Source organism: Gopherus flavomarginatus, chromosome 17 (assembly GCF_025201925.1).
Source record: "Gopherus flavomarginatus isolate rGopFla2 chromosome 17, rGopFla2.mat.asm, whole genome shotgun sequence".
Lineage (NCBI taxonomy): Eukaryota > Metazoa > Chordata > Testudines > Testudinidae > Gopherus > Gopherus flavomarginatus.
The window spans coordinates 4,053,380-4,067,908 of record NC_066633.1 but is presented as its reverse complement, the minus strand read 5'-3'; the positions used below and the strand labels follow the sequence as shown (position 1 = coordinate 4,067,908).

Here is a 14,529-nt window from a genome sequence, read left to right as displayed (position 1 = left end):
GTTTGGAGAAAGAAGTAGAACAGCAGACATTTCACACTACAGCGAAAGACCAACTCATCCTCTGAGAGGCATCAGAGTTGTTAATTTGGAGATGAGTCTGGGTGGAAATAGCTTTATGAAGTTATACATGAGATATTTGATAAATTGAGTTAGGAATAAAGAACTGCTGATTAAGGCCTAATGGGTACTATTCCTCAGTTTGTGCCATTGCAGACCTCTTAAGGTGCCAGGCCCAGAGTCAATAATTTTGTGCAAGAAAACTTTGCTTTGGCTATATTCTGAGAGTAAGTAAAGGGCAATTTTGGCAATGTATTTATAGATGTTATTTTTAAGAGGTCTAACTTGCACAAACAGCTCTCTTGCAATTCAAGGACCCCTAGATATGAATTCACACACAAAGGAAGCTACTTTCAGGATTTCATGAAAGCTGCTTTGATTTGATGGAAAGAATGACATCATCCCCAGACTTACTTTTCAAGCTCTTCCTGAGAGTGAGCAAATGTACAGTTAGTTCCTCGTGGACACCCCCCTTGCTGTCGCAGATCTCGGCACATACTCGTTTTATATTTGCTATTTGGTTGCGGCTTAAAAATAGAAAAAAATCCGACTTAAAATCCAATACAGGTTTAAATACAAGTAGTATATATATATATATAAATACAGCCATGCTAATTTTGACAATTTTCATTCTCAAATCACCTCTTTAGAGAAGGAAGTTGTTCACTGACATTACGAATACCCTTTTGTCACACTGAGCTCATCGTGGCTAGCTCTGCTGCGTACAGCATTCAGAAAGTTTTGCTGACAATCATGAATTTGTCAGGTACTAATTACAAGATGCCATGTCTTTCAGGATCATTATGCCCTTATAATCCTGACTAACACCTCAGCCACAACCTCCTAAGAATCACACATCCGAATTTGGAGTGCGCGTGCTTTTTTTCTCTTTCTGTGAAAGTTACTCTTCTAGAAAATATCCCTTCTTATTTTAGGGCTCATAATCAACCGGAATATAGCAGCGGCTCTCAAACTTTTTGTATTGGCAACCTCTTTCACACAGCAAGACTGAGTGTAACCCTCCCCCTTATAAATAAAAAATGTTAATTTTTAAATTTAATTTTAATATAAGTAAGGCTTTCACAACAACACCTCTGCTCTCCCCTCCCCCACGGGTTGCAACCCCCAGTTTGGGAACTACCAGAACAGAGGAAAGCTCTAAAGGAACATATTTGCGTTCAGTTGTTTTAAAGCAAAACTATGACAGACTTGTATTGTACCCTTAATACGAGGGTAAAATTCCTGCAGCCTGATCACATAGTGGGTTTCTGTTACTCTCCAATCCAGAGGGCAGCAAGAGAACTACTCCATTAACATCCTTACAAACAATTCTCAGATGAAAAGGAATGCCTCCCATGAGTTAAGAATTGCCTCTATCACCCCAGAACTGAAAGAGATAGGGATAAGAACTAAATCTTATCCCTTATATACATATTTTAGGTGGAGATTTTGGAATCCAAATCCCCTAGCTGGCTTTGAAAATCCTATCTTTACATCATATATAATGCACATATCAACACTTAATACCAGGGATAAAACAAATCTATTCCTGATATTCTGCTTAGTTGTACTGAGTGTGTGTCCAACACCTATTTGCCCAGTGTGACAGATAGACATCTGTGTATAAAGGAGAAGAGTCTGCAAAATCAATCAATCAATCAGAGATGGTTTCTGAATGGATGTGCCAGGGGTCATGCAACAGGAAAGATTTGGGGATTTAATTTATTTTTACACCTTCCTTTACTGTATTGATTTTTTAGTTGTAGCTGTTCACAGAATGGCCCTGGAAGGACCGACCATACAAGTTGGGCTTTTATTCCGTTCTATATTGCCTTGCAGATGGAAGCGTTTCCTTTTGTTCCCCACCCTCGGTCTCAGACACTACCTCTGTCCATCAGCTCTCCGTAAGTTTTTCTCTAGCATATAGTAATGTTGATAGGATTTTCTTTGCTTGGGTGTCTGCTTTCCAAGAACATGCCTGTGTTGCTGACCCTACCTGAGAAATGAAAACCACGGAAAGAGGCATCCAAGATAAACAATGAAGCAGGGATGTCTTCTGAAAGTTCACTGGTAGGGCCAGGGGCTTTTTGACTTTCCCCGAAAGGAAGCTGGACATGAGTAATCCTACCATGGATAGTCAACTGGAGGGGATGGATACTGTAGAGGCCCATAGTGTTGCTGAAGCTGGTTTGTAATGTCCTTCTTAGATAGGAATCCACTTACCTGTCTGTTGGTACTTAGCTGGATACAAACCCACAACACTTATAATAAGTCCACAGCACTACTGTTTTGGGCCCTCTCATTCTTTTCATTTTGTTGCCTATGTCTTTTTTCCACTTCTTTTTAAATAGAAGGCTCATCTGTAGGAAGGTCCCAGGCAGCAGTTATTCTCCTTAGCTTGGTCTTCAAGTATTCCAAAAGAAGAATCTTTCCTGTATTTCCCTATTTGTCTCATTAGTTCTGACCTGGAGAGCTGAACTGACTCAGCCCTCTTCATAATAGCTTTTCTTTGCCATTTTCTTTCTAGAAGAGTGCTTTGGACAGGGAGCCTGAAGCCTACAGAAACTTTAACTAGAGTCTAAAAGACACTGAAAGATTCTGACTCTGAACTTAAAAATAACAGGGTTCATTCTGTGTGTGCAGTCTCTTGGGGAGACAGTGAAGATCACATCCCTCTTTGGTTTCAGTTTTACAGTTTTTGTCCATATGAGATAAGGATATCTGAGGCAGGGCTAAGTAATGTCCTGGGGAGCCAGAGGTGTCGGTTTCTTTGAAGGATTTTCTGTTTGGTTTGTTCCTTTGATCCCCCTGTCAGTGCAGTTAGAAACAAGTCTTGGAGGACAGGATGTGCATACCAGCCAGCCATATGGTTGCCAGTGGGGAATCCCAGTTTCTACCTCTGTATACTCTGAATGCCAGGAACTTCTTGGATGAGGGAAGCCCAGCTGAGAGGTCCCCATAGAAAAAGGGGGCTGGCTAATGCCTGTAAGTAAGGCATAAAAAGTTAAGTGCTCAATGTAATCTTGTCAACTAGATTTTTTTGTTTGCTTTCTGTGGACTCCCACTAGCCACTGAAATGGAGGGCACCCACTGTTGGAACCATTGTCACCAGCACTGGATCCCAAGGCAGGCTCAGATGCAGAAACCTCTTCCCGCTGTGCCATTTGTCTCAGTCCTCCTGCCCCATCTTTGCAGTGGGAGAGAGAGAGAAGATGGAGCAGTAGTTTACAAGGCATCTCAAGAAGTTTGGCAGTAGTGATTTTTGGCTCAGAGACACCACCCTGCTTCTCTTATTTCCTGCTTTGTGCGAAGGAGTGCATTACTTGCCACCTCCTCGATTCTGCAGCCCTGGTTCTCTCCTCGTCCAGAGGAGGAAGACCTAGGAGCTCCAGGTAACCCCCCTGTTGGGGGGTTACCTGGGCCACAAAGCTAGCAGAGTTCACTATCTATACACTCTGATTGGGGAGAGATGCAGGAGAAGAATTTTGCATTTGGCTTCCCTGCATGTATGTCTGTTATGCTGGGATCAAAGAAAAGCTGCAAAATATATGCCAGGAAGTGTGCTGCTCAGAGTTTCAAGAATGAAGGCAAGCAAATAATCAAGTGACCAGTTCTAAAAGCCAACCCAGAAGTTTGACAGACCAGCCAAATTTAAGCCCAATTGCAACAGATAATATTAGTTTTGTTTTAGTTTTAGATCCAACAATCCTTAAACTCAACAGCAGTGAGGTCAATCTTTCCGTCCAACAAACTGGCCAGCTCTTCATCAGGAGGGGCATATCCCTGAACCAGCAATTCACAGCTCTGAGGTCTAGCCTGAAAGCATGCAACAGACCCATGGTCAGATCTAATAATAAAAATAATAATAATAATAGGAGACATACTAATCTCCTAGAACTGGAAGGAACCTTGAAAGATCATTGAGTCCAGCCCCCTGCCTTCACTTGCAGGACCAATTTTTGCCCTAGATCTTTAAGTGCCCCCCTCAAGGATTGAACTCACAACCCTGGGTTTAGCAGGCCAATGCTCAAACCACTGAGCTATCCCTCCCCCCTCTGCAGATCTTAATATACTAAAGAACACATTGGTGGATCAGTACATTTTTCCAGCATTGATTGCGAACCAGTGATTAGGAAGAAGGAAAGAAAAGACCCTTAATGTCAGCTTTCTCACAGGTTACACTGAGACAGCCCCCCGAGAAAGAAGCAGCTAGCACAATGCCCATAGCGAGTCCCAACCAAACCTGCTAGAAGCGTCACTACAAAGGAAATTGATGGATACGTTTATCTTAGTGTCAGAAAGCAAAATGTTCTGAGAAAAGTTTCTTGTGCTCGTTAGTCAAATGAGCTACACTATTTTCCCTTTTTTTTCGATCTGTCCAGGGATTCTGGCATTAAGTGAGGTTGAGAAACAATCAATTCACATTTTTGACGTAGCAGAACAACTGCCAGATGTCAGGGTGGGAAAGACAATGTAAATCTGGAAGAATGGCAAAGTTTAAGTTAGAAAATGATGAAATGCAAAAAGGCCGTGATCAGCACTTATGGTCTACTTTGTTAAGATTTGGCAGCTATCCGTGTTACTTATATACAAAGGTCCTTTGTGTGATTTACCTGAAATAGGTTCTTATGATTGGGCTATACAGAAATCCTTGGTCGTGGCTCACAGTATAGTTTTATATGGAGGGGAGAGTTTTGAATAGATGGCGATTACTTAAGATACTACGTGCTTAGTTTGGGTGGTTGTAGAAGATCACAGAAGGGATAGAGGGAGACTTGCATGCCGATGGTCCTATGTGCTGACGGTCTAGGATTCTTTTGTAACATATTATCCCTTAAACTAACATTTTAAAAATTATTCTTGCTTTTCTCTGTTGTTTAAACAATTAATGTTAACGTTTTGGTATTTTATATCTATCTATCTCTATCTAGCTATATAAAAAATGGATCAAACACAACCAATTGGGCTAAAAAGATGTATTTATATAAAGATTGCATAATAAGCCCATTACAAGTAAATTATATCACCTATGTATGGTGGACACACCTTGACTATCGAGTTCTTATAATTTTAATATTTCTTGTATGTTTTTTCTTCATTTGTTTAAAAAGATACCAGAAGAACAATTGTCTTGATTAAGCAAGACAAGAAACCTTAGTGAGCAAGTATTGAGCTAACTAAATGTGGCACCACTGGTGTCTGAAAGGTTAAAATACTCCCAATATAGCTTTATATTACACATAACAGATAAGATTCACTGAAGAGATTTAAATCAAGGGTTCCTTGTGAGTATACTTTACTGACTACAGATATTGTGTGCAGGAAGTCTACTCTAAGCTAACATCACATAAGTTTGGCTTGTTTTAATATGCTAGTCAGTCAGTCAGAAGAGGTCTTTTTAGAACCCTAAGGGTTCTACCCGTCTATCCTTAAAGAAGCGTATTAATAAATAGATACAATTTTTCCCTACAAAAAGAAGATTGATTAATACCATAGAGAATCCAATCCAATGTCTATTTTTAATTGGCTAGAAGGGATCTTGGTGAATGATATTAGATGTTCCCTGAGCAGGGAACATGGGCCTGGGATATTAATCTTACTTTATTTCATGGCAATGGAAAGCCTGACTAGGCTACAATTGTTTTAAATCAACATTAATTTTGTAAAATAAGTTAAGAACTTTTGTTAAAGCATCACAGAACACTCATAAATATAGGTGGTAATTAAATATAGTCACCTGTGGTGTTTCATGACCTTTTCTACTATAATTCTGAATAAAGTCCACTAGCCCATGTACCACAGTCTTCACCGCCACCATTGCATTTTCCAGCTGCTCCCATGTTGGAGAAGTTGCATCTACAATTGATGAATTTAAAGCACATTTTAACAATAATTCCAATATCATTGTCTTAAATGAGACAACTTTTATTACACTAGAAACACCAAATACAAGGATTAAGAGGAAACAAATCTTGAACAGCAGCTTAAAAATATCAACTGATGGGAACTGTTTAGAGCAGAAACAGAATTTATTGCCAGTATAGTTATATTTTTCATAAAAAGGAAAGGGAAAAAAAGTTTTGTTTTGTTTTTTAGAACATTTACTAGCACCATTCATATACCTGGATTAGGATCTATGTTTGCCAGAAGCTCCAAATGAGGCCTAAGTCTGTTTAAGTTTGCGGGATCACCTGTACGTTGCAAGACAATTGTCAACTCCTGCACACTTTTTGCAAATGATTCTGGAGACTGGAGCTGAAAATAAAAGTGACATTAATGCTCTTCATTCTACAAACTGGACATTTTAACAGAAAAGTATTCTCATTTTCTTTCATGAGAGATGGGCTCCAAAATGAGATAGGTAGTGTCTTCAGATTGCATATAGTAATTATCAGTGGTGAGAAATTACAATTCTCAGCTCAGAATCTGCCCTATGAAACTTCATCATACGACACAAAACTAGAATAAGTGATTTTTTTTGCACAGCTTCTCTGTGACCTTTGTAAGCACTAAACATTCTGAAAGGGCTTTGTACATAAAGATTACGTAAGAAAAAACAGCTCTCTTAGTCTCTAGTCATGTTAAAACTTAATTAAAATTAGAGGTTATAACAGCTTAAAAACTGTTTCAGCATTACACCCTTTAACTGTTAAGTCTAACAAGAAAAGGACACTAAATCTGTCCCATTGACAAACCTTGTCAATAATGGATTGCATGTGTGACTTATGTGCCAGGTCACCATAAAGGAGGGAAGACCATTGTTCTGGTGATATTCGAAGTCCTGCTTCCATGGCAATGTGGACAATTTGGGCATCATGTTCCCTCCGCAAAGCCTCATAACTCCGAAATTCCTCTTTAAGCTGCATCAGAGAAGAATCTTCATCCCTTTTCGTGACCTAAAAACAAGAATTCAACAATGCTTAAACACTTCATATTTCTTTAATTACAGCAGAGTCAATCAGAGTCCAGCTGACGTATAAACAAGTGTGCCATGGTATATAGCAGTGGTTCTCAACCAGGGGTCCGGGGCCCCCTAGGGGGCCATGAGCAGTTTCAGGAGGTCCTCCAAGCACAGTCAGCGTTAGACTCACTGTGGCCCAGGGCAGAAAGCCAAAGCCTCACCGCAGTTACTGTGGCCCAGGTGGGCCATGGAGATTTTATAGCATGTTGGGGGGGGGCCTCAAAGAGAAAAAGGTTGAGAACCCCCCCTTTGTATAGAGAATCAACATTTAGTTCTTTCAAATATTCACCCCCCTGCAGGGTACTAGAATTACTGCAGGCTAGCCAGATAATCCAGTGTTGTATAGATAGTCAGTATGAGGACATGACATCGAGTCCAATCTCTTCAACTAAGGCAGAAATTGGATTTGCTTAAGTCTTTGAAGATATGATGTGGTTTGCAGGATATACAGCTATAGGATTAGACCTTCGGTTCCACTATCATTTCAATATACCCAATGTTAAAAGACAACTCAAAGTGAGACAGGAAAAGTTCAGAATTTAATTGGTAAATGGGGCGGGGGGGGAAGGATGATTAAAAAGTTGCAGTGCACTCTACAATTTAGAGGAGGGGTCGGCAACCTTTCAGAAGTGATGTGCCGAGCCTTCGTTTATTCACTCTGATTTAAGGTTTTGAGTGCCAGTAATACATTTTAACGCTTTTAGAAGGTCTCTTTCTATAAGACTATAATATATAACTAAACTATTGTTGTATATAAAGTAAATAAGGTTTTCAAAATGTTTAAGAAGCTTCATTTAAAATTAAACTAAAATGCAGAGCCTGCCAGATTGGTGGCCAGGACACGGGCAGTGTGAGTGCCACTGAAAATCAGCTTGCGTGCCGCCTTCGGCACACGTGCCATAGGTTGCCTACCCCTGATTTAGAGTATACTTTACAGAAAGACAATTAGTACCAGTACAATATTAACAAAAATACCTGGTTCTTACATACACTTTTCATCTGAGGATCACAGTTAACTTTATATACATATTAAACCTCATAAATACACTTTTGGCATAGTTAGTATTATTCCATTTTATTGATGGGTAAACAGACACAGTAAAGGAAAATATCTTGGCTAAAGGTCATTCATTGCATCAGTGACACAGGCAAGGAGAGAATCCACAAGTTCTGGCTCCTAGTCCTTTAACTCTTGTGCAACGCTGCATCTTCATAAAAAGAAAAGTAAAGATGTGATACACATTTTATTATGATTGTCCATAAAAACATCCCACAAATCTTATTTTGAGGGAAAAGGTGTTGTTGCTAATGGGTCACAAATCCAATTACTGCTTACATTATGTAAATATTAAGTATACTCTAGGTCTTCTAGCAGAATATGTTGAAAACAAAAATTTAACCATCTTCCCATGTCATCGAACATAAGAGCTTTTGTATCAAATATTGATATTCTATCAAACATGTCCAGAACAAACTACTGTCTTTGTCAATTGACATTTTATTGCCTTTCTGGGCCAATTAATTTCTTAATGATCGTGCTCTACATTACCATACAGGAAGGCAGAGTTCACTTCCTACTCCTGCTCTCTTTCTCTTCAGAGACGAAGAGCTGGGAGCATTCAGTGGAAAAGAGGCATGGTATAATAAATGAGAGACTTAAACATTTCATGTTCATTTTATAATGGATGCATCAGTACTGAATGCATTAGGACTCACTCTCCATATATTTCAATCTCACCATCTCTGCGTATGCAGAGGCTACAGTTAGTGGGATTAGATGATTAATTGGTTTTAGATCAGTTCTTGATGCTTCATTGTATCTTTAGAATGGGTAAGATCTGAATTTGAGTAGCATGTTGCAGGTGAAATATACTCATGCCATATTGTTCCTCAGAACCTGCTAAACATTGCCGATGTATCAAAAAGTTAAAAAAAATAAAACTGGTATTAAGTTGCAAAAAATAAAAAGCAAGTTTTCATTTTAAATTATCCAGTCTTTTACCTTAAAGCATGATGCGCGATACAGTAGTTGCACAACATGACCAATGCTTGTTTTTGATGCCTGAGGAAATCTTGGTTCTAGTCTTTGCACAACAAAGAGTACCAAAACTTTTCTTGAGAGCGCAGAGCCATCTTCAAGTGCTAGTAACACAAGTTTCAAAGCTTCTTCTTGCATAGCTTTAAACAGATGTAAAAAAAAGAAAAAAAAGAAATTGTCATTAGAAAAGTAAGACTACCACATATTAACAGTGTACACAGGAATATTTGGTTTGAGAATTCTCGTCCACAATATATCTTAACTATTTTTAGTCCAACAAAATAACTATAGCAAAACACAGTCAGTGAAAACTTGCCCCATTTTAAGAAATTGGCTAGTCCAGATATAAAGCAGTATGCAGAAATGCTTGAAATGCAGTAAGTGGTTCCAGGTAAAAGGAGACAGAATGATTCAAGGCTCCCTGTTTTCAATAATAATGGTGCTTTTTAACTTTTGGTTTTACATTGCAGTCTCAACATTCAGCCTTTGCCATTTCATATAGCTTGCCAATTTTATACTAGGAAGCTGCATGAAATCTAGCAGTAGGAATGGCACAGGAATATTAGAACTACCCATCAGAATTACAAGTTCATTGCATTGCCAACTTAAACAGAATCTTCTGATGAACCCTGCACTCAATTTGGCATCAATTTACTGGTAACAGCTGCTTTATATCAAAGAGTCCAAACCCATAAATTATAACTTAACTGCTTGTAGCACAGTATTACCATGCAACCTGGGTTGGTGGTTTTGGACTCTATGGCTTAAGATATAGGCACAAACATATCCGAATGAGAAACCTTGTGCCTATGTGCTAATCATAGTTCTCAGTACTACAGACAATAAGGAAAATACATCTATTTATAGGGGTGAGATCTGTGGAACATTTCCCTGTGGTATGTAGGGATAGACCATAATAAAACCAAGAGTTATACTGGTTAGAATACCCAACCTTCGCCCCCCTCCCTTAGCTCTTTCCCATAAACCTGGAAAACAAGAGCACATCTACCTCCAAACTGCAATGACAAGACTCCCAAGAAATGTTCTTCCCAGTAAGAAATGAAACAGCCAGATCCCTTCTGCAAGAGTCCTACCTGGCCCTAGAAACTGGCATCCTCGTGCCCTGACAGCAGCCCAGAGATTGGCAGACAGTTGCTGAGGGTTCTGGTGCTGCAAAATCAGTTCTGTTACAGTTCTTTCACCAAGTGAGCGTGCTGCTCGCAGGGCTCTAACACGACCCTCCTCCTCCACCAGCTGACAATTCACCAGGGTCACCAGTTTCCTTTGCATTGGACGGCTCAGGGCACTCTGATTCAAACTAGCAACTCCTTTAAAGAAAGAGGTAAATGGTCAACTAAGTCTCAATAAGAAGACAGATTGATCAACTAAGTGAAAGGCAAATCACCATTTCTAGTATAGGCTTAAGTCACAGAACAATGCCATATCCCACCATGAACACTTTTAACCCAAGAGGCCCCCCACCATCACAACATTGATCCAACAGTACTGATCCTTGCTGTTGAAGTATCTCCCACTCAGCCCCACATTGCTTATCAAGATCTGTACTAAACTGGTCTATTTTTGCTCTATGCCCCTTTTCTGTGCCATGTTTGTTTGATACCACCATGCCATTTTTAGGTTTTATCTAAGATCCCCTCCTCACTTCTGGAGCATATGACACTTCAGGCAGCTTTCAACATGGACTACAGAACACTCCTCAGTTCCCTTCAGATCACCATAAAGGCTTTCTGGCACTTCTCTGTTTCAGTCCATCCCTTGTCACTACAATCATACAAGGATATCTGACTAATAAAGGAATTTAAATTAAAATCTTACATCTAACTATGTCAAATCAAACCACCCTGTCTAGCTTATAGGAAAGGAACCCAAACTCTTTGCTTAGGTGGGAACATTAAATGAAAAGCAATATTCGTTACCCTCAAAAGCAAAAACAATATAGCTGCTAGAACAGGGGTCGTCCACCTTTCAGAAGTGGTGTGCTGAGTCTTCATTTATTCACTCTAATTTAAGGTTTCGTTTGCCAGTAATACATTTTAACATTTTTAGAAGGGATCTTTCTGTAAGTCTATAATATATAACTAAACTATTGTTGTATGTAAAGTAAACAAGGTTTTTAAAATGTTTAAGAAGCTTCATTTAAAATTAAATTAAAATGCAGAGCCCCCCAGACCAGTGGCCAGTACCTGGGCAGTGTCAGCGACACTGAAAATCAGCTTGCATGCAGCCTTCAGCACGCGTACCATAGGTTGGCTACCCCTGTACTAGACTGTTATTTACCAAGCACCATAGATGTACAGTAACCAGTAAAGACATAAAGGAAAAGTTACCAGAAAGATAGTTGTTCTATCACTTCACAGCCTGCACCTAGTTAGCACTGAGAACATACTTCTGTTAAGAGTAAGCTTGTCTGATATACCAAGAATTGCAGAGTTTTAAGACAACTTACCCTTTCCTCCACTTAGTGGCTTTAAGTAGAGTGCCAAATCCTCAACACATTTCTTTGCTACCTCATAATGTTTGTTCTCTCCTAGGTTACTTAACTTTATTGTCTGATGATCTGGTACCTACAAAAATTGCAAAGGAAAGAAAAGGGAGTTGTAGCCAGTGTACATAATCTTTCACAGGACCTGCCTTACTCACCTTATCACGGTATGAGCACCGTTATTGCTAATTATATAACACCATAGATCTACACTGCTCTTCACAAAGAAATGAAAGACAGGTTCAACCCCAAGGTATTTGGAATGTATTAATCATAATACAGAAAGATTATAGAGGATGATGGATATGGTGATGAAAAATTATGATATTGTTACAGCACATTTCCTGTGGTGTTTTTGGGTTGACATTAAAATTTGGAGATTAAGGAGGAAAACAGGGCACGAAGGTGGGACTGTGATGGAAGACCAGCTGAAAGAACTAACCTCTGAAGGCTTATTTGAAAGGTAAGGTGCATGTACACAGGGCATGGGAGGATGATCAATGCATAGAGGCAACATGAGAAGAAGTGCGGAGTTGCTTGTAGGAGACCAAGGAAGTGACCAGATGCAATTAACTGGCCAAGAGCAGAACACAAAAAGCTGAGCAAGGAGAAATTAGAGATAGAAATGCAGCCAAGCACAGCATGCTCTGCAGTCCTTGAAGGGAAGAATGGTGAGTCTCAACTTGGTGCATGAGTCACCGTGAGCATGATCTGGTCAGAGTGACAGAAAACAAAGGGGATTTTAGTTATAATGTACTGAACAAGCTAAGATGTACTGTGAGAAGTGGAGCAGTCAGAGGAAGTGAAGATTGCAATAGGCAGACACAATGACTATTACAAACACTATATTAGCAATATAGAATGAAAGAAATATATGAAGTTGAGAAAGGAAAACATACTAGTGTATGACACTATGTTCCATAACAAACAATGATTTTTTTTAATATACATATTGTTGTCACATCTGTCTGGATGACAAATTAAAATAAGCAACACACTAAGCAGTTCACAGTAAAATGCATCCTCTGCAAGTAGCACCCCAATTCTTTTAAAGAATTATTAACTTGAAAAAGATAAAACTCTTTGAAAACACATGCAAAATGGTACAAGAGAGACAGATTATTTACGTACAAGTGTCCTTGAGTGGGATGCTGACTTTATCTACATGCCTGTGCCACCACTAAGAGGCACGGGAGGGAAAAATGTCTAATTCAATTAGTTGATGAGACACTCAAGTGCAACCTAAACACCCTCATCACAGGTGTTTCAAAAGAATGGATGTTTGAACCTGGGTTCAGAGGTCAGATTCTTTTCAATGTAAGAAGTAATATGAGGTTTTGACTCAACTAGCTCCCAATGAGAAGGATGAATGAGTGTAGTCTGCAGATTAATTTTTCTAATGACACTTCTGATGGTACTCTAGGTCCAGGAGGCATTTATCTACACACTCACACAGCTGTACACCCAACCATATTGGAAGACGCTCTTAAAATCATTTTACAGACATATTCTGTCGAAAACTGTGGCACATTACAGGATCACTGTTATAACAGAGTCTGGTCTACACAAGACGATAAAATATTGTTTTAGTTGTGACAAGGGTCAGCTGTCTGGTAACCTGGTCCCTTTTTGTGATTGTCTTTGCAGCGTACACAGGCCTTCAGATGCTATAAAGATCAGACCTTTATTTTCCTAGATTGGAACAGTGAGGATGTATTCCTGCTGCAAGGGTAAAATATAAATGGTAATGTTGAGAAAAAGTCAATTGCTCCTTAAGTCATACCTGGGCTCCAACTAACTGGAGAAGTGCAAAGTTTACTGGAAGCACATCGATGTCTGTGTTGATGGCAGTCTGGTCGAAAGGACATGCTTTGCGATGAAGCTTGTTCAGGCAGGTCTTACAGACAGTGTGTGAGCAACCTAAGCTGATGGGCTTGTGGACATTCTCATCAAACTCATTGTAGCAGATTGGACAGGACAGAAACTCCGTCCACTGAGCTGCCTGCACAGGCATTGTGGAAGCTGGACACTTGTTTAGCAGACTAGAAGACCATTATTTCACTGTCCCATATTTTGGCAGCTGTAAAGTGAATGAACAGAGGATGTACAGTAGTTTCTACACAACATTTTACAGTCATTTACAATTCCTTTTTAAATTAAAAATTAAGATTTTAACATTTTATGAAATAAAACCAAAAAACTTATGTTGAAATCCCCATATAATGAATCCAACCTCCATCCTCCGCCTCGTCATCTCAATCTATAGTAACAGTTCAATAATCCCATCACATTCTGCTAGCTAGTGCACACTAATCCAGGTTGTGAGCTTATCTTCAGTAAATGTCATCAATGTTTCTTGTATACTCATGGAATTAAAACATTTTAAAGAAAAACACTGGGTGGCACATGAAAGGTTAAAGGCAAAACATCAGATATAAATCAAGTTCACAATTTTCAAAAACTACCACCACTCCCTAATAATGGAAGGGCAGTGGGAAGTCAAAAGAATTATTATATTTGTTTTACTATCATATAAAGTGGAGTGCAACATGATCACAGATGTTTCATCCTACTGATCTTGTTCAAATTTAAACAGGTATCAGGATAAGCATTGCTTTACAGAAATACAATCCATTATGCCCTTAAATTTTTCGTTTTTAAAAGTAGTAAAAAATATTTATTGCTGGAATGGGAGAGTAATTCTGTGCTCATATCACCTCCCTTACAACAGTCCATCTGATGACTGCTCCCGGGGACATACATTTCTCTGTTTGCATTTTACACATTCGCTATATCATATTCATAACAGTGAAACTCCACGTATGTAAGTCTGTGGCAGAAAGATCTCTGCTGTACTGGAAATCCAGGAATTTGGGGGTAATGACACAGCTGATACTTTGTCACACAATTGTTTGCAGAGCATAGCACTGTAGCGGGTTCCACAACAAGGAAAAAGGTACAAATATGGAG

The 14,529-nt window shown here is 39.3% G+C and overlaps 1 protein-coding gene and 1 non-coding gene across 3 annotated transcripts in view; both read right to left on the bottom strand.

Annotated features, from left to right (window-relative positions):
• RC3H2 (ring finger and CCCH-type domains 2) overlaps nt 1–13,636 on the bottom strand; it is a 31,021-nt gene extending 17,385 nt beyond the window's left edge. For both annotated transcript variants that reach the window (XM_050926817.1, XM_050926818.1), the window contains exons 1-8: nt 13,343–13,636; nt 11,524–11,641; nt 10,151–10,384; nt 9,021–9,196; nt 6,753–6,953; nt 6,180–6,312; nt 5,795–5,913; nt 472–584 (exon numbers count right to left, since the gene is read on the bottom strand). In XM_050926817.1, coding sequence (XP_050782774.1) covers nt 472–584; nt 5,795–5,913; nt 6,180–6,312; nt 6,753–6,953; nt 9,021–9,196; nt 10,151–10,384; nt 11,524–11,641; nt 13,343–13,573 — 1,325 coding nt within the window. In that variant the 5' untranslated portion in view covers nt 13,574–13,636. The remainder of the gene's footprint in view (nt 1–471; nt 585–5,794; nt 5,914–6,179; nt 6,313–6,752; nt 6,954–9,020; nt 9,197–10,150; nt 10,385–11,523; nt 11,642–13,342) is intronic.
• On the bottom strand, nt 6,412–6,527 carry LOC127036320 (small nucleolar RNA SNORD90). The gene has a single exon (XR_007770084.1). It is a non-coding gene; the product is annotated as a small nucleolar RNA SNORD90 (small nucleolar RNA).
• Nucleotides 13,637–14,529: the final 893 nt, after the last annotated feature.